The sequence below is a fragment of the Rhododendron vialii genome, chromosome 2a (assembly GCF_030253575.1).
Source record: "Rhododendron vialii isolate Sample 1 chromosome 2a, ASM3025357v1".
Classification (NCBI taxonomy): domain Eukaryota; kingdom Viridiplantae; phylum Streptophyta; class Magnoliopsida; order Ericales; family Ericaceae; genus Rhododendron; species Rhododendron vialii.
The window spans coordinates 2,547,572-2,562,129 of NC_080558.1; the positions used below are offsets into that span (position 1 = coordinate 2,547,572).

A 14,558-nucleotide genomic window follows, 5' to 3' on the forward strand; every position below is an offset into this window, starting at 1 on the left:
CATGAAAGAGTTAAATCGAGGATATATATTGGCTGACTATTTTTTTTTTACAATAAAGAAGAACTTCATAGATAAAAGAGTTATTACATCCCATAGTTTATTACTATTGTGTTACATATAGGGTCCAAATTTCGCAAAATTACTCCGTTGGTGTTAAAGTCATTGTTTGGCCACTACTCCTTCTAGCTGTTGGATCACACCCATATATCCCAATTATTGTAACCCTTAAAAGAAAAGGCCAAATTCCATTTTAATAGCCAAAAATTTGACTAAAAATGGCCAAGCAATTTTTTGGTCTGGAAATAGCTCCCATTGGATGAGAGAATTTTGTTTTTTGATCTGGAAATGCTTCCCCATTGGATGAGAGAATTTTGGTCTTCAAGCCAAAATATGGCTCTGCCAAAATGGCAACCCATTGGAAATGCTAGGTCTAAGTCAAAAGGTTGAGAACTTGAGACCATCTGCCTGTGCTCTTAATTTTTGTCTCACTGTGTTTTTTTTCCTCAACTGTTGCTCCCACAAATTTTAAATTTTTTTCGAAAGATACTTTTACACTCGTGCTCAAACTTCGCTTGGGCTCATTCATGCAGATTATGCGACCAATAGAGAATCATGTATTTTTTTTTAAAAAGATGAAGAGTTTTTGGTCCTTACATGCATAAACTACATACTAGGAGAAGGGGAAAAAAAAAAACAAACTACATACACTTATATAAACACTAGAGTTCGCTTAAACTACCTAAGTACTCACCAACGTGTGTAATTCCATAGATATTGTGAATGCAATAGATTCCATCAGGGCTAACTCTCCCATATTGTGTTGGGATTTGTCTCACATCGGTTAATTATCTCCTTCAAAACTAGTATATAAGCCTGAGCAGTCTCTCCACTCTTTGCCAATTGGTTTGGAGTTGGATGCTATAACATGGTATCAGAGCTAGATTTTCGGAGGATTTTCCCCTTTGTTTGTGTCATAGTTGCACTTTGTTTCATTGTGATCCGTGTGTTCCGGATCCTTTGTTGACCTCTCCACGTGCGAATCGGGGGTCGTTCGCACGTGCGGGGGAGTGTTGGGATTTGTCCCACATCGGTTAATTATCTCCTCAAAAACTAGTATATGAGCCTGAGCAGCCTCTCCATTCAATGCTTTAACAGTTGATATGAGCGAATTAACACCGATGCATTTTATTGCATTTGTGTGAATAAAATTTTTGTTTAAAAAGGTCAACATACCTTAGATGGGTCCGCGTGGAGCCACTGAAATGATATATGGGGCATTTTAAATCTGTTTATGCTTTCCAGACGAAAAATTAATAATGTTCTTGGAAAATGATTTTGCCACACCATTTTTTGATAATGCCACACTCTGCAAGTATATTTTTGTACCAAAAAATACACTTGCAGGGTATGACATTATCAAAAAAGGGTGTGGCAAAATCACTGCCCATGTTCTTATACAGTTAGGTAAATTTTGACTATGCATGTGCATGCTGGTTAGAGAGGGTCACACCGGTAATATGAAATCTTTGTTTTATATATTTGTTCACTATACATGTATATTTCTTTTGAAAAAAAATCCAAAAAGAAGAAGAAGTGTATTAAAGAACTAGTTGCGGCGGCTTCAATTTGCAGCGAGACGAGTTCGAGTTAGTGTGGCGGGTCATCCAGTTGGGTTGGTCTGCTCTGTGTTCATACCTAGCCTCTCAACTTCGGCCTCTCCAACCCCGGACCCGGGGACCCTGCCGAACGGCACCCTTGCCAAGCGGGTGCCGAGCGGCCAATCCGGTCGTTCATCTCGGAATTAACGGCCCAGATCGAAACATCTTTTTCCTTTTCTTTTTTTTTTTTTTAAATCCGTTCGATACCTTTACATCTGGGCCGTCCAAAACACTTTTGGACGGCCGAGATGTGCTCCGCACCCCTGCTTGGCATGGTCTCCAGGTCCCTCCAACCCCTCTTCACGAGTGTGTTCGACGGGTCCGACTTTGACGTTGTGGTTCCAGGCGGCTTTTCTTCTTTTTGGTTTTGTTGTATTTTATTTTATTTTGTTAATTTCTGTATTTTGGGACCAGTAGTGTCCCTTCTTATTTTACTGTGTTTACTTTAGTTGAATTTGTTAATAATATTGGGTTGATCGGGTTCAAAAAAAAAAAGAAAGAAAAGAACTAATTGCCTTCTCTTCTCGATGCATAATTAACAAATCCTCGCTGTAACCCAAGGGTTGATTCAGCTGGTTAAGGCTTTGGGGTTTGCTTCCCCAGGTGTCTAGTTCGAGTCTCCCCACGGGTTACCCTACCCATGGACTCCCATAAAAACGTTCCAAAGATTGGTAGGAGCTGTAGAGGTTAATCTCAAGATGCGAGTTGGCCCGTAAACACACTGCATTAAAATTCGAATTCAATCTGACTCACTGAGATTCTGATATTACATATTAGACGCGGTTTAGTAAATTTACCATGGGAGCCTTCAAACATGTGGCCTGAAGTTTGGCCATGTGGAAATTGTGCCTAAAATCACCCCTATTGTGCTTCACTCATTTAGAGTTGTCAGAGCGTGGAACACGTTATGGTAATGATCAAATATGGAGACACCACATGAATCATGAAATTTTCACTTCCCATTTTCCAGAGGTTTCACACAATTTGGCAAACTCCGGGTGAAGTCCCATATGGACCGGCGACAAATGAGTTGATAACACTTGTAAGGTTTTGAATCTAATATCTTAAAAAAATTCTTAAGTTCAGGTTTTGACCACCAGGCCAACCTTTTGTTCTATGCTTTACCCTATATTAGTAGCCACATGTTAACAAGGTTTTCATGGCCACCAAACAAACCAAAAAAATTTCTTTTTGAGGCTACCGAAATTTTATCTGGTCGTTAACTTCAGAACACTAGGATAAGTCAGGTTTCATGTAAATTGGTCCGGACATTTAATTGTTAAAATAACATTGATATTTCGAAAAGATACATAGGATTTGAATATAATAAGATCATACATAAGATGTGGAGCTACAAATACTCCAACAATAAGTGGGTAAATGACTCAACATGTTCAGTGCTTTTAAAATTTTGTTGTGAAGGTTGTTAAGAAGTCATGACCATGTGATATATTGTTGGATGCTGATAAGACTTCGGGTTGGTGCTGTGTAGTGAGACGAAAAGCACCGTGTTGACCGCCTCTGAGTCCTTGGATCGTGCATTCGACGGCTCAGATCTCATATTGACAACCAACGATCAAGAGCCATTTATTGCTGAGATGAGATCCGCGCCGTCGGATACACGATCCGACGGCTCAGAGTTGTGCGACACAGTGCTGCGCACACCACAACACCATCCCCATTCATGCTGATAAGGTCTCTGGTCCACACCACATAAGGATACAAATTAAAGAAATCATACCTCCTATACACACATCACCATTGGATAAGGACAATTAATCTAATTGACATAGTGCACACAGCTCACTTGTTCACAAAAGAAACGAATCATATATGGGATGTTTTGTGCAAAGGTGGCATGACATTAAATGGGCCAACACAGAAACATTAATTTGCATGCATCCTTGTCATCCCACCAACTTCAAACTACTTTTGTTAGTCGGAGAGAGAGAGAGAGGGGCCCACTGGTTTTCTTTCCCCGCTAATGAGGGTATCTAATTGACTATAAGTCGCTAAACGGATTTGTAGTCCAATGACATTTTCTAACCTCTTCCATATAGAAGATGAGGATTCAATTCTCATCAGAAGCACGAGCATTTGGTATGGTGGTTGATACTCTTTGAGCTCGCCCCACGTTTATGCCACTTAGTAGTACATCTTCTTTATTAAAGGCTAGACCACCTGTCGTGTGACAAAAAATTATCTATAAATAATCCTGTGCAACAAGTACCTAGTTTAGCCATAAGATATTTCACCAAAGCAACCTTAAATTTAAGAGGAACCACTGAACCATTAAGGGCTTGTTCGGACAAAAAAGTCATTGGCTTTCCCGCCAAAAATAAGCCAATAAGCCACTTTTTTCGTCTTTATTCAAAAAATATTGGATTTCGATCAAAATTTTATACTTTTTGGATTCCTCTCGTCACGAAGATGCAATAATCCCCAAAAAAATGAGAATAAGCCAAGTGATATGAAAAAAATTTGAATAAGGACAAAAAATAAGCCACTTTGGCTTATTTGTCCGAACACCCCCTATAAGTACACACTCCAGGATTAATATAGTGCAATAAGGGCCCGTTCGGACAAATAAGTCACAGTGGCTTATTTTTTGTCCTTATTCAAATTTTTTTCGTATCACTTGGCTTATTGTCGTTTTTTTTGGGATTATTGCATCCTCACGACAAGAGGAATCTAAAAAGTAAAATTTTTTGACCGAAATCCAATTTTTTTTGAATAAAAACGAAAAAATTGGCTTATTGATTTACTTTCGTCTTTATTCAAAAAAATTGGATTTCGGTCAAAATTTTTTACTTTTTAGATTCCTCTTGTCGTGAGGATGCAATAATCCCTAAAAAAATGACAATAAGCCAAGTGATATGAAAAAAATTTGAATAAGGACAAAAAATAAGCCATTATGGCTTATTTGTCCGAACACCCTTTAAGAACCCAGTAATTAAAGTGCTACACCAATTAATCAAAATAAACTTAATTGAAGATGTGTTTCTTATCATCAAAAATTCAAAATCAATAATAAGGTATTATAAGAAAACCTTTGGGCTAACATTCTCTCTCCTATCCATCCTCTCTCTTCTCGCCGGTCGCAAGCCACCTGCACCACCCCACTACCCTCTGATTAACTCCATCGGAGTTCAACCTAGTCGGAACCATCATTGAAAACTCCTACTCATTGCACTCAAGCTCGAACCGTAAGCACCTGACCTTCCACTACGTACGTAGAGCTGGAGGATCTAGATAAACGAAGCCACCCTTTCAAGGCGAGCCTAGACAAAAATACCCACGAGATGAAGTTCTGTAATTTCTGAGTTTTTTTGGGAGAGAGAGAGAGAGAGAGAGAGAGAGAGAGAGAGAGAGAGAGAGATTGCTCCTCCAAAGAGTAATCGTAGACGGTGAGATTGCTCCTCCAAAGAGTTACCATGTGTATTTCGCGATATACGTAAGGAGCTCTACTATTGAACGCCACTTTCTAGACTTGAAACTGTACTGTGATCGAGTGCGAAATTTAAAGCCAGCTCTATAAATGGAAGGGCTAGCTTACATAAAAGGCTATTATAACTCCTGATGTGAAACCAGACGGTAGCTTCATTGCAGCACTGAAGAATCCGTAGTTGTATTTGTTCCGCGAGACCAATCCAGAACCTGAACAAATTTGCAACGTCAGAATGCGTGAAACAAACTGCGAAAGCTAAATTCCATTGATCAGTTTTGAAGCTACTTTTTCCGAAAATACTTGCCTGAAGATTTATCCAGGATAAGATTGGCATTGGACCCGTTATGCAGTATGCGAATATTCGGGTGACCGAAGAATCCAGGATGAGGTTGGCATTGGACCCGTTATGCAGTATACGAATATTCGGGTGTCTGAAGAATTCAGAGTAGCCTTGATCGATAGAGTTAGAGACATGGTTGAAGTGATTTGTCAAACTTGGAACGGTTGGAGGGGCGTAAATTGCACCGTGTGATGAGACCGGCTGTGGCGATGAGGGAAAATATTAAGAGGCTTAAAAAGAGTAATCTCTCTTCTGCAAATGCTATGGTTCATAAAGGTTAAGGCTGCAGGAAGCATGTCTGTCACCTCCATGAGCCCTCTAACCCCATCCAATATGTGGATATCTTGTTCCATGCCCAAATTACTGTCCGGACTCGTTTGTTGCAACTCTAGGTTATCAATTGAAACCTTATGAATGAATGATGAGATGATAGTTACTACAACAGATCTGGAAAAAGTCACTGAGGCGCGCGCCTCACGTGCGCTTGATCAAGTACTGCACCTTGCTTCAAGGTATTTGAGGCACCATGGTGGCGCCTCGTGCGCCTTTTAAAGAGGGTTTAGGATGATAGAAGGCATAATGTAATGATATAAGATATGGTAGTCATTGACATCTACGGTATACTAGTCTAAGCATTCCTTTTCTTGTCATGAGTCTAAGCATTCTTGCTTGAGTCTAGAGACTGACTTATCACCTCTTTGCATTACTTAAATGTAGTGTACAGCTGTATATCACGGACAAATGGTATACCAAACAGATCAAGTGGCATTTTCCAAGAGAAGGTAAGCTAAACCTATATAAGGATGGATGTTCATGGGAAAATCTAGGACCAACTAATGTTGGGGCTTTTTTAGGGTGAAAGAGGGACTTTGGAGCTAGGTTTTATGGTAGAAGAGACTCTACTAGGTGGAGGTGGAAATCGCCTCATATGGTTGTGCATCTAATGATTCTAATCAAGGAATTATTCCACCAGATTCTCTGGTAGGAAGAGGAAACAACTACACCTGGGGCGCACACTCATGGGTAGCATAGCCTGCTGATATACTGACTGACGAATATGGGCATGGAACAAGATATCCACATCATGTTATCATTCTCCCTTCGCCCCAGATTGCGGAAGTGCTTGCAGCTGATGATGTTTAACTGGGCATGGAACAAGATGTCCACATCGTCTTATTATTCTTCCTCGCTCCAGATCGCTAAAGTGCTTCCAGTTGATGATGTTTAACTATCTTTGTCATAAGATGTATAACAAGATAGGTACCAGCAATAGATTTGGACTACTATGGATTAAGAATGTGAACTACTTCCTCATTGGGGAGTATGAAAATAGATGGCTTACGAACTTCATGTTCGTAGACTTGGAGATGCAACGGTAGTTGGTGCAGCTTCAATACCAGAAAAGCTACGGTGATTACCATTTGTTTGACAGTCGGTACAAGAATTATGGTTCAACATTTAAAGGTGCTACTAAAAAATGTTTTTTTTTTGCTGGTGGTTCAATTGACACAATCGATTGAAAGTAAACGATTGTTTTGGGCCAGTGCACTCCTTCCAAGGCATATACCTGTTGGTTTATCTGCTGTAAATACACCTTTTTAAGCTGCAGTCTTGAGAATTATTCACCTTGCCAACTTGCTAGACAGTTTGGTTTAGTTCAAGGCAACCGAATTCCCTATATGCATCCAACCATCGAGGAAAAAGCTTGCTGTCGAATTGTAGTCAAAGCATCCCCCGAGGCATATATCGAACCAATTTTGGTAGATTACACTAATAGGGTAAAGGAGTTCCAACTTTCAGAGTTTAAGGCTGTAGATAGAACCACTACTTGCTTCACAGAATGGTGGTCACTCATGAAACCTTGTCTCTTCCATGAGGATGTGGGATATTTGCCTATCCAGGCTAGATCCTGAATTTGTCAAATCTGTTGATCCTTCAGGTAACAAATTAATATATTTGCATTTTACTTTATGTATCTTTAATCTCCTGCTGACTAATCTTTCATGTCCAGTGGGTCTCTATCAAGCTATTGTTCCCAGTGCTGCTCAAATTTTATTGTCATGTTTCTTTTTTTTTCATCTTTTAGGCAAACTGTAGAATTGGTATCAGTGAAATTCATATTGTCCATACAGGCGCGCAACCATTTTCATGTGAAATTGAAGGTGTGTTCCACAAACTAAAATAAGTACTTATTTTCTGAATTAAAGGCGACGTATTGTAAGAGAATGATCTGTCTCGTAAAGCGAAAAATAAGTACTTAAAAAAATAAGAACCTTAGCAGAACGGGGCACAGAAAGCCAAAAGCTATATTATCGGCGAGTTAATCATAAAACTTTCCTTTCTTGCAATTTTCACCATTCTATTAGTACTAAGTAAAAGACATGCAAAGTGTGTCTTTCTCCCCACTCCTTCACTATCAACTGCTCTCTTGGTGATCAAACAAACCAAAATGAACAAGAATAAACTCTGTTCACTATCATAACAAACATCTCAAACTACGGTTTGAGAATTGGGTTTCTTTCAAAGAAATTTGTCGGCCGTAGCTCAAATCCGCCATAAACTCTGGGCATCACCGGGAAATCTTCTTGGCATGGAACATGGTGGATCCCAACCGTGTACCAAAGAACTATGTCTTTGTTCCCAATCGGCCTATTTCTGCATATAATCCACACAAAAAGAGGTTCATCGATTAATTTTCATTTCACAAACTTGAAGAATCCTTTCGTCCCATTTTGTTCGGCCATTATTTCTTAAATTTGAAATGTCTCAAAATACAGGTTCATTTCGAACAGTTAAAAGCACAAGACTTTCAAGTTTTCTTGAGTTCACTCTTTCCTGAATGGGGAGAACACTTGTGAGAGGTACAAATAGGGAGACAGTGTTGACAATCAATACCTTCGCTTTCAATTTGATTGCGCTAAATTCACACCTTTTCTAAAATATCATCAGAAAATAGTAACATTGCGAAATGGGGCAGTAATAAGTTTTTTTTCAGTCAGAAATTTAAGTGCCTACTTTCAAAACTACCTATTGTTTTCTTTCACTGTCATTTCGTTATTCGATTTTTGAGGAGTGGTAGAACTTCTTTGGCGAACTATTTCCGAAAACAATTTCTATAAAAGTTCAAGAAAAGAAATCTGCGTACTATTTCAGAAAGGACCGAAAAAATTCATTCTTTCGCAAAACTATTTTCGCACAAAGTGCGACAAAGAAAAGAAAACGATACCAAACAACGTTAAAATTACTTTCAAAATACCTGCGGTTCCAAACAGCTAGCCCATCATCACCCTGGCTCCTATCAGCATAGAACCCACCAGCCCACCTCTCCAACTTATCATACGGACTCACCCACAACTGATACTTCGTATAAGCAGCTCTGATTTCCGGGTAATCATCCTCACTCAGGAGAGAAATCACCGGTTGTCCGGTAACCAAACGGTACCCCACCTGATTCCCCATTTCCGTCTTCTTATTCGGATTCACAACTAAAAACTCCTCTGCTTCCAAACCGATCCGAATTTTCGCTTCTGATTCTCTCTCAACGGTTTCGCTAGCTACCGTCCAATAACTCTTCCTTGGAGTGGGGGGTTTGACATCCGTCGCTCTAACTGTCTTAAGTTTGGATTTGATGAATGAGTTGTTGGATCCGTCTATGTCGAGGTCGAGGTAGTAAGTAAGGTAGTGGTCGTGGTGGACGGCGATGGTGTTTTTAGCCACAAATGTGCCGTGGATATCGTCTGATGTGACACCGTTGCGTGGGTACGATGTTGCCTTCACCTCTAGTACCCCTGTCAAACTTACCTGGTGTATTCACAGTATCCAGTTAGAATCAGACACTACACTGTTTTAGTTTTCTGTTTTCATTTTCATTTTCTGAATAATCGAAAACTGTTGAAAAAATTTCAGTGCTGGATGGGTACCATGAGGTGTCCGCTCAGTGCATCTGAACCGTCCATTGCGTTTTTGGATGGCTCGGATTTGAAGAGAGAAAAATGAGAGAGAAAGTGTTGGGGTGAGGAGAGAGAGGGTTTCAATCCGAGCCATCCAAAAGTGTATTGAACGACCAGAATGTGCCGAGCGGGTACCACATGAGATATACCCCGCTGTGAAAATTTTCTCTAAAAAATGAGAGTGACAAAAGAGACCATGGACATTTTTGTACTTCTCATTTTGTTCTTCTATGAGAGCTGCTACTCCCCCTGACACACACCCCCCGGCCCGGGTTCGGCTCCAGTCCAGTGTAGTATTATCCATTGTGGTCCATTTGACGGCTGAGATTAACTCTAACAAAATCAAAGTTCCAGATCTTGCCATGTCAAACTCCTCCATTTTGTTGCTTCTAAAGAAACGGAAAATCCTAACGGAAGTTTTGACAAGCTAACTGCAAAATCCAAACAAAACTTTACTCAATCCACGTGTTTTCTCAATTCTTAAGTTTACATGGAACTGATCGAGTCTGGCCCTCGTTAATGCAACAGAAAAGATATGTCTATCTTTTTACACGTTACACTACATTTTATGTGTGGTTCACTTTGGGTCTTATAAAAATTCAAAAAATTATTTATAAAATTAAAACATTTTTTTTGGGGTCCTGTAAAAAATCACTTCCAACAGATATCGGTAAGTATTATTTTTGGATTCATATGGGGGAAATTGGTTAGAGTAGCGTTCCGCTAAGAGATTTTTGGATTTTTTTTCTTTTTTGTCCTTATTCAAATTTTTTTGGCGTTTGCTAGTTTTGCGACAAACTTTTTTACTTTTCTGATTCATCTCGTCAAGACGAACAAAAAAGTAAAAAATTATATTTTTTACCCAAATTTTTTTTTGAGATATCCAAGATAAAGTCTAAAAAACCGGCTTTTGAGCCTTTTGGATAGACGTCATAATTTTTCACTTTTCTAATTTGCTTTGACGAGACGAATCGGAAAACCACAAAAGTTATGCTCAAAACTAACAAACGCGAAATTTTGTTTGAATAAGAACAAAAGCCCAAAATTTAAAATATCACAAACTGTGAGATACAAACGATTTTTTGAGCATCTCATGTGTCGAAAATAGACTCTCATTTAGGAATGTAGAGAGTACTTTTTAGACTCTCGAGACAAATAATTAATCCAAAAAAATCATGCAAATCTAACAAAAATTCAAATAAAATGAGCAAAACAAACAAAATAAAGAATTTCAAGAACCCAGAATATTAGTTTGGCTGGACTTTTAAATTAAAATGAGTCAGTGCCATGAAAGTACTCCTATATGAGAAGACACGTGCTTGAGTGGAGTTTTTTTCTTTTGGATTTTGCAGAGTTAACGTCAAGACTTCCGTTTTAGGATCTTCCGTTTCTTTAGAGAGCAACAAAATGAGGGGCTTGACATGGCAAGATCTAGAGCTTTAATTTTGGTAGAGTTGATCTTAACCATCAAATGGACCAAAATGGATAATAACACACTGGACAGGAGCCGAACCCCCCCGGCCCCACCTACCCTTTTTCGGAATTACCCCCACCTCTCTCTCTCTCTCCCTTTTCTTACAGTTTCTTTCTTTCTTTCTTTCTTTTCCTTTTCTTTCCGGTTTAATTTTTTTTTTCATTTTATTTCTTTTTCTTTCTTCCCAATTTGAATTTTTTTCTCTCTTTAATAATAGGTTCAAGTCTAATTCTAGGCTTTGTAAAGTAATTAAGAAAAAAAAAGTGTTTCAATTGATCATATTTATACGACTGTTTTATTTTTCTTTTTTTGTCCTTTATAGATTAAAAAATATAGTTACGAAAATAAGTGTTTCAATTTTCAATCCGTTTGAACCAGTGCAAAGATGTTATTTTTCTAATCATTTCATCCTAAATGGTCGTGATAAATTTTTGGCTCCAAGGTTTTTCAATGAACACCCTAACCCTAAGAGAGTCCTGAAACTAAATAATGAGTCTTAGGGTGCTCGTTGAAAGGCCGTGAAGCAAAAAATTCATTAAGATTACAATTAGTGTTCGGAAACTAATTACGAAATGTATTTTGCAAACGACGTACTAATCCAGAATACAAATGTTATATTTAGGATTACTTTTTTTTAACTATGGTACAATTTAATAAATTTATTAACCATTATTTAGCATAGATCCTCTTAACTGATTCAATAGTATATTGCTTCAAATCACGTTTCTACTCCATAGGATTGCAAATGGCTGGTTTCTATTTTTTTTTAAACTAAAACGGAAACGTTTTAGGGGCTTCGTAGGGGCTACTGTGCCAATGGGAACAGCAGAGCCCTCGCGTCCCCCTACGTTTTAATTTATTTTTTTATTTAAGTACTTATATCTTATTTATTTAATTTCTATAAATACACCCTTTGTATATTTAAAAATATAATTCAAGAATTAAGTGTTTTAATTTTTTATTCAGTTAAATCAGAACAAAGATCGTTTTTATTTTATTTTATTTTAAATGGTCATAATGAATTTTTTGGTTTAAGGCCTTTCAACAAACACCCTAAGACTCATTATTTAGTTTCAAGACTCTCTTAGGGTGTCCATTGAAAGGCCTTGAAGTCAAAAATTTATTACAACCATTTAGGATGAAATGATCAGAAAAATAACATCTTTGCACTGGTTCAAACGAATTGAAAATTGAAACACTTATTTTGGTAACTATATTTTTTAATCTATAAAGGACAAAAAAAGAATAATAAAACAGTTGTATAAACATGATCAATTAAAACACTTTTTTTCTCTTAATTACTTTACAAAGCCTAGAATTAAACTTGAACCTAATATTAAAGAGAAAAAAAATTCAAACTGAAAAGAAAGAAAAGGAAATAAAATGAAAAAAAATGAAAAAAAAAAAACCAAACTGAAAAGAAAAAGGAAAAAAAAGAAGAAGGAAACTGTGAGAAAAGAAAGAAAGAAAAGAGTTCTGATCAAAAAAAAAGAAAGAAAGAAAAGAGAGAGAGAGAGAGAGAGAGAGAGAGAGAGGGGGGGGAGGGGTAGTTCGAGAAAATAGTGGTGGGGCCGCGGGGGGGGGGTGGGGATTAGCAATTTCCTTTCCTTCTTCTATACAAAAGATGAGAGATAAAGGAGAACAAAGATGAGAGATAAAGGAGAACAATACCAGACAGAAGTGACTTTAGTTATATTCTTACCCCAACTTTAATGGACCCACTTTGCTTGAATTCCCAGTCAAGAACATAGTCATAATTCCCAACAGTAGCCACCATCCTAACCACCAAATTAACCTCTGGTTCCCCACTTCTTATCTGCACAAAAAAAGGAAACAAGAACAACAAATTCATATCAACACCACAAGACATCTTTCCAAAAATCAAGATCACAAACCACATATAAAAAACAGCATTGCCAAACCCAGTTACCACTTTTCCTGGAACTCCAATTTCTGTATGCCTCCAAGCCACGTCACCGGAAAACCGCTCGAAAATGCATATTACTTGGGGCACCTGCACCGGCTTCCCGTCTACCCCAGCGAAGCATCCGTCCATATACACGGCGTTGCCAGGGCAATCAGTCAGTGGCACAAGGCTGAAAGCAGCCCGCCCGAATCCAAATTCACCTACGTCCATGTAAGTCCTGAAGTACCATTCAGTTATAGGGTCCATGTACGGAACAAATGTTTCCGATACATGTCCTCTGTATAGCACACGCCTGAACTTTTTACTTCCAGTATCGAATACGGATGCGGTTGATATGATTGGCCCGGCTCGAGCATTGAACCCGACATGGAAGGCCCAATTGGCCCAGCTAACCTCGTGGCCTTTGACCGTGAGCCTACTGTTCGTTCCATTACAAGGGGCTGAATCAGGATTCGGTCCTTGCCCTGATGCTTGGAAGTCGGTCCCAGCAGCTCCCGGCATTGGAGCTGTAAATCTGTCTACATACTTGGTAATTTGCATTGACTCTACGTCGACTAGAATGATTATGCCTTCTATAGGCCTAGCAAAAATATTAGTCGTTCCTCCGCGATAATAGCACGAAATTTTGAGAGCTCTTTTCGTAACAATTTCCCCAAACCAACCAATTGTAAAAGGAAAGCAAGTGACTTCAGACAAATTCAAGTTCCTTTTCAAGAGAGAATTTTTGAATGGGGGGTAATTCGACGCAAGTTTGCTAGCTTGGAGGAGCTCGGAGAAAGTGAATGGAGGGAAACCATGACCAGTGTAAACATGCTCCGATGTGATCGAACCAGTGGCTAGGTCAACAATGAGTTCATGGGTCTCACCCCTGACTCGAACCACTACCTTGGCTTGACGATAAGGGAAAGACCCCTTGTGTTTATCTGAAGATAGCCAATTGAGAACATCTTCTTTCTCTGGTTCTTCAAGATCAACAAAGTGAAAAGTCAAGTTAGAAAGTGTACCAAAATGGGATTTTTCGATGATAAGCCTAATTTGGTTGATTTCACTAGGGTTGAGAGGGTCTAAAGGGTGATGAAGTGTGGCTATGAAGAAGCATTGTAGCAGAATAGCTGCTAGTAAGAAATGTATAGTCATGGAATTCAAATTTGGTGTTCTAAGTACTGTTTGGCAGTATATATAATAGAGGGCAGGGCAGGTGCGGTTTAAAATATCGCAATGACTGCTCACATGATGACAGCAAAGTTTGCTTGGTAAGAAACAATGCTCAGCCCATCACCATCAATGTGGCCTACTTGATGCACATCTTATTAAAACCATTGCGTACTTTGTGGGCAAAGCATGCTTTCTCTTATAGGAAATATGAATAGCATTTTCCTTTTCAATAAGTCTAGGTTGACAGAAACATAACACAGAATAAACCACAGAAAATCCATAGATGAGAATCCCTAGTTTAAGCTAAAGATCTGTTGGTGGGGACCTTTTCTTAAAAAATTATGTTCATCAATGAACTTGATTTGTATGTTCAGCCTCATGTTACTCGGAGTAATTGTTACCATTGGTTACTTTCGCGTAAATTCCTATAATACTCCCACCAAATCACATAATAATAAATTTTAAAGGTGGAGACTTGGGAGTAACACATAAGCAATGCCACATGGTACTCCGGGAGTTGCCTAATAATTAGTATGTTCATAGTATGTGTTTCCTCTTTCGGGCATCTCAAACCCTTGCTAAACTTGTTACCCAAACTATAGATTT

General features: G+C 38.6%; 2 protein-coding genes across 2 annotated transcripts in view; one reads left to right on the top strand and one right to left on the bottom strand.

Annotated features, from left to right (window-relative positions):
• LOC131310188 (heat shock 70 kDa protein 8) overlaps positions 1-14,558 on the top strand; it is a 71,013-nt gene that overhangs the window by 43,358 nt on the left and 13,097 nt on the right. The gene's annotated exons all lie outside the window — the stretch shown is intronic.
• Positions 7,767-14,434, bottom strand: LOC131310184 (primary amine oxidase 1-like). The gene is made up of 4 exons (XM_058337073.1): positions 12,801-14,434; positions 12,573-12,686; positions 8,703-9,247; positions 7,767-8,101 (listed from the first exon to the last, which is right to left on the bottom strand). The coding sequence occupies exons 1-4, from the start codon at positions 13,932-13,934 to the stop codon at positions 7,942-7,944; spliced, it is 1,953 nt and encodes a 650-aa protein (XP_058193056.1). The 5' UTR covers positions 13,935-14,434; the 3' UTR covers positions 7,767-7,941.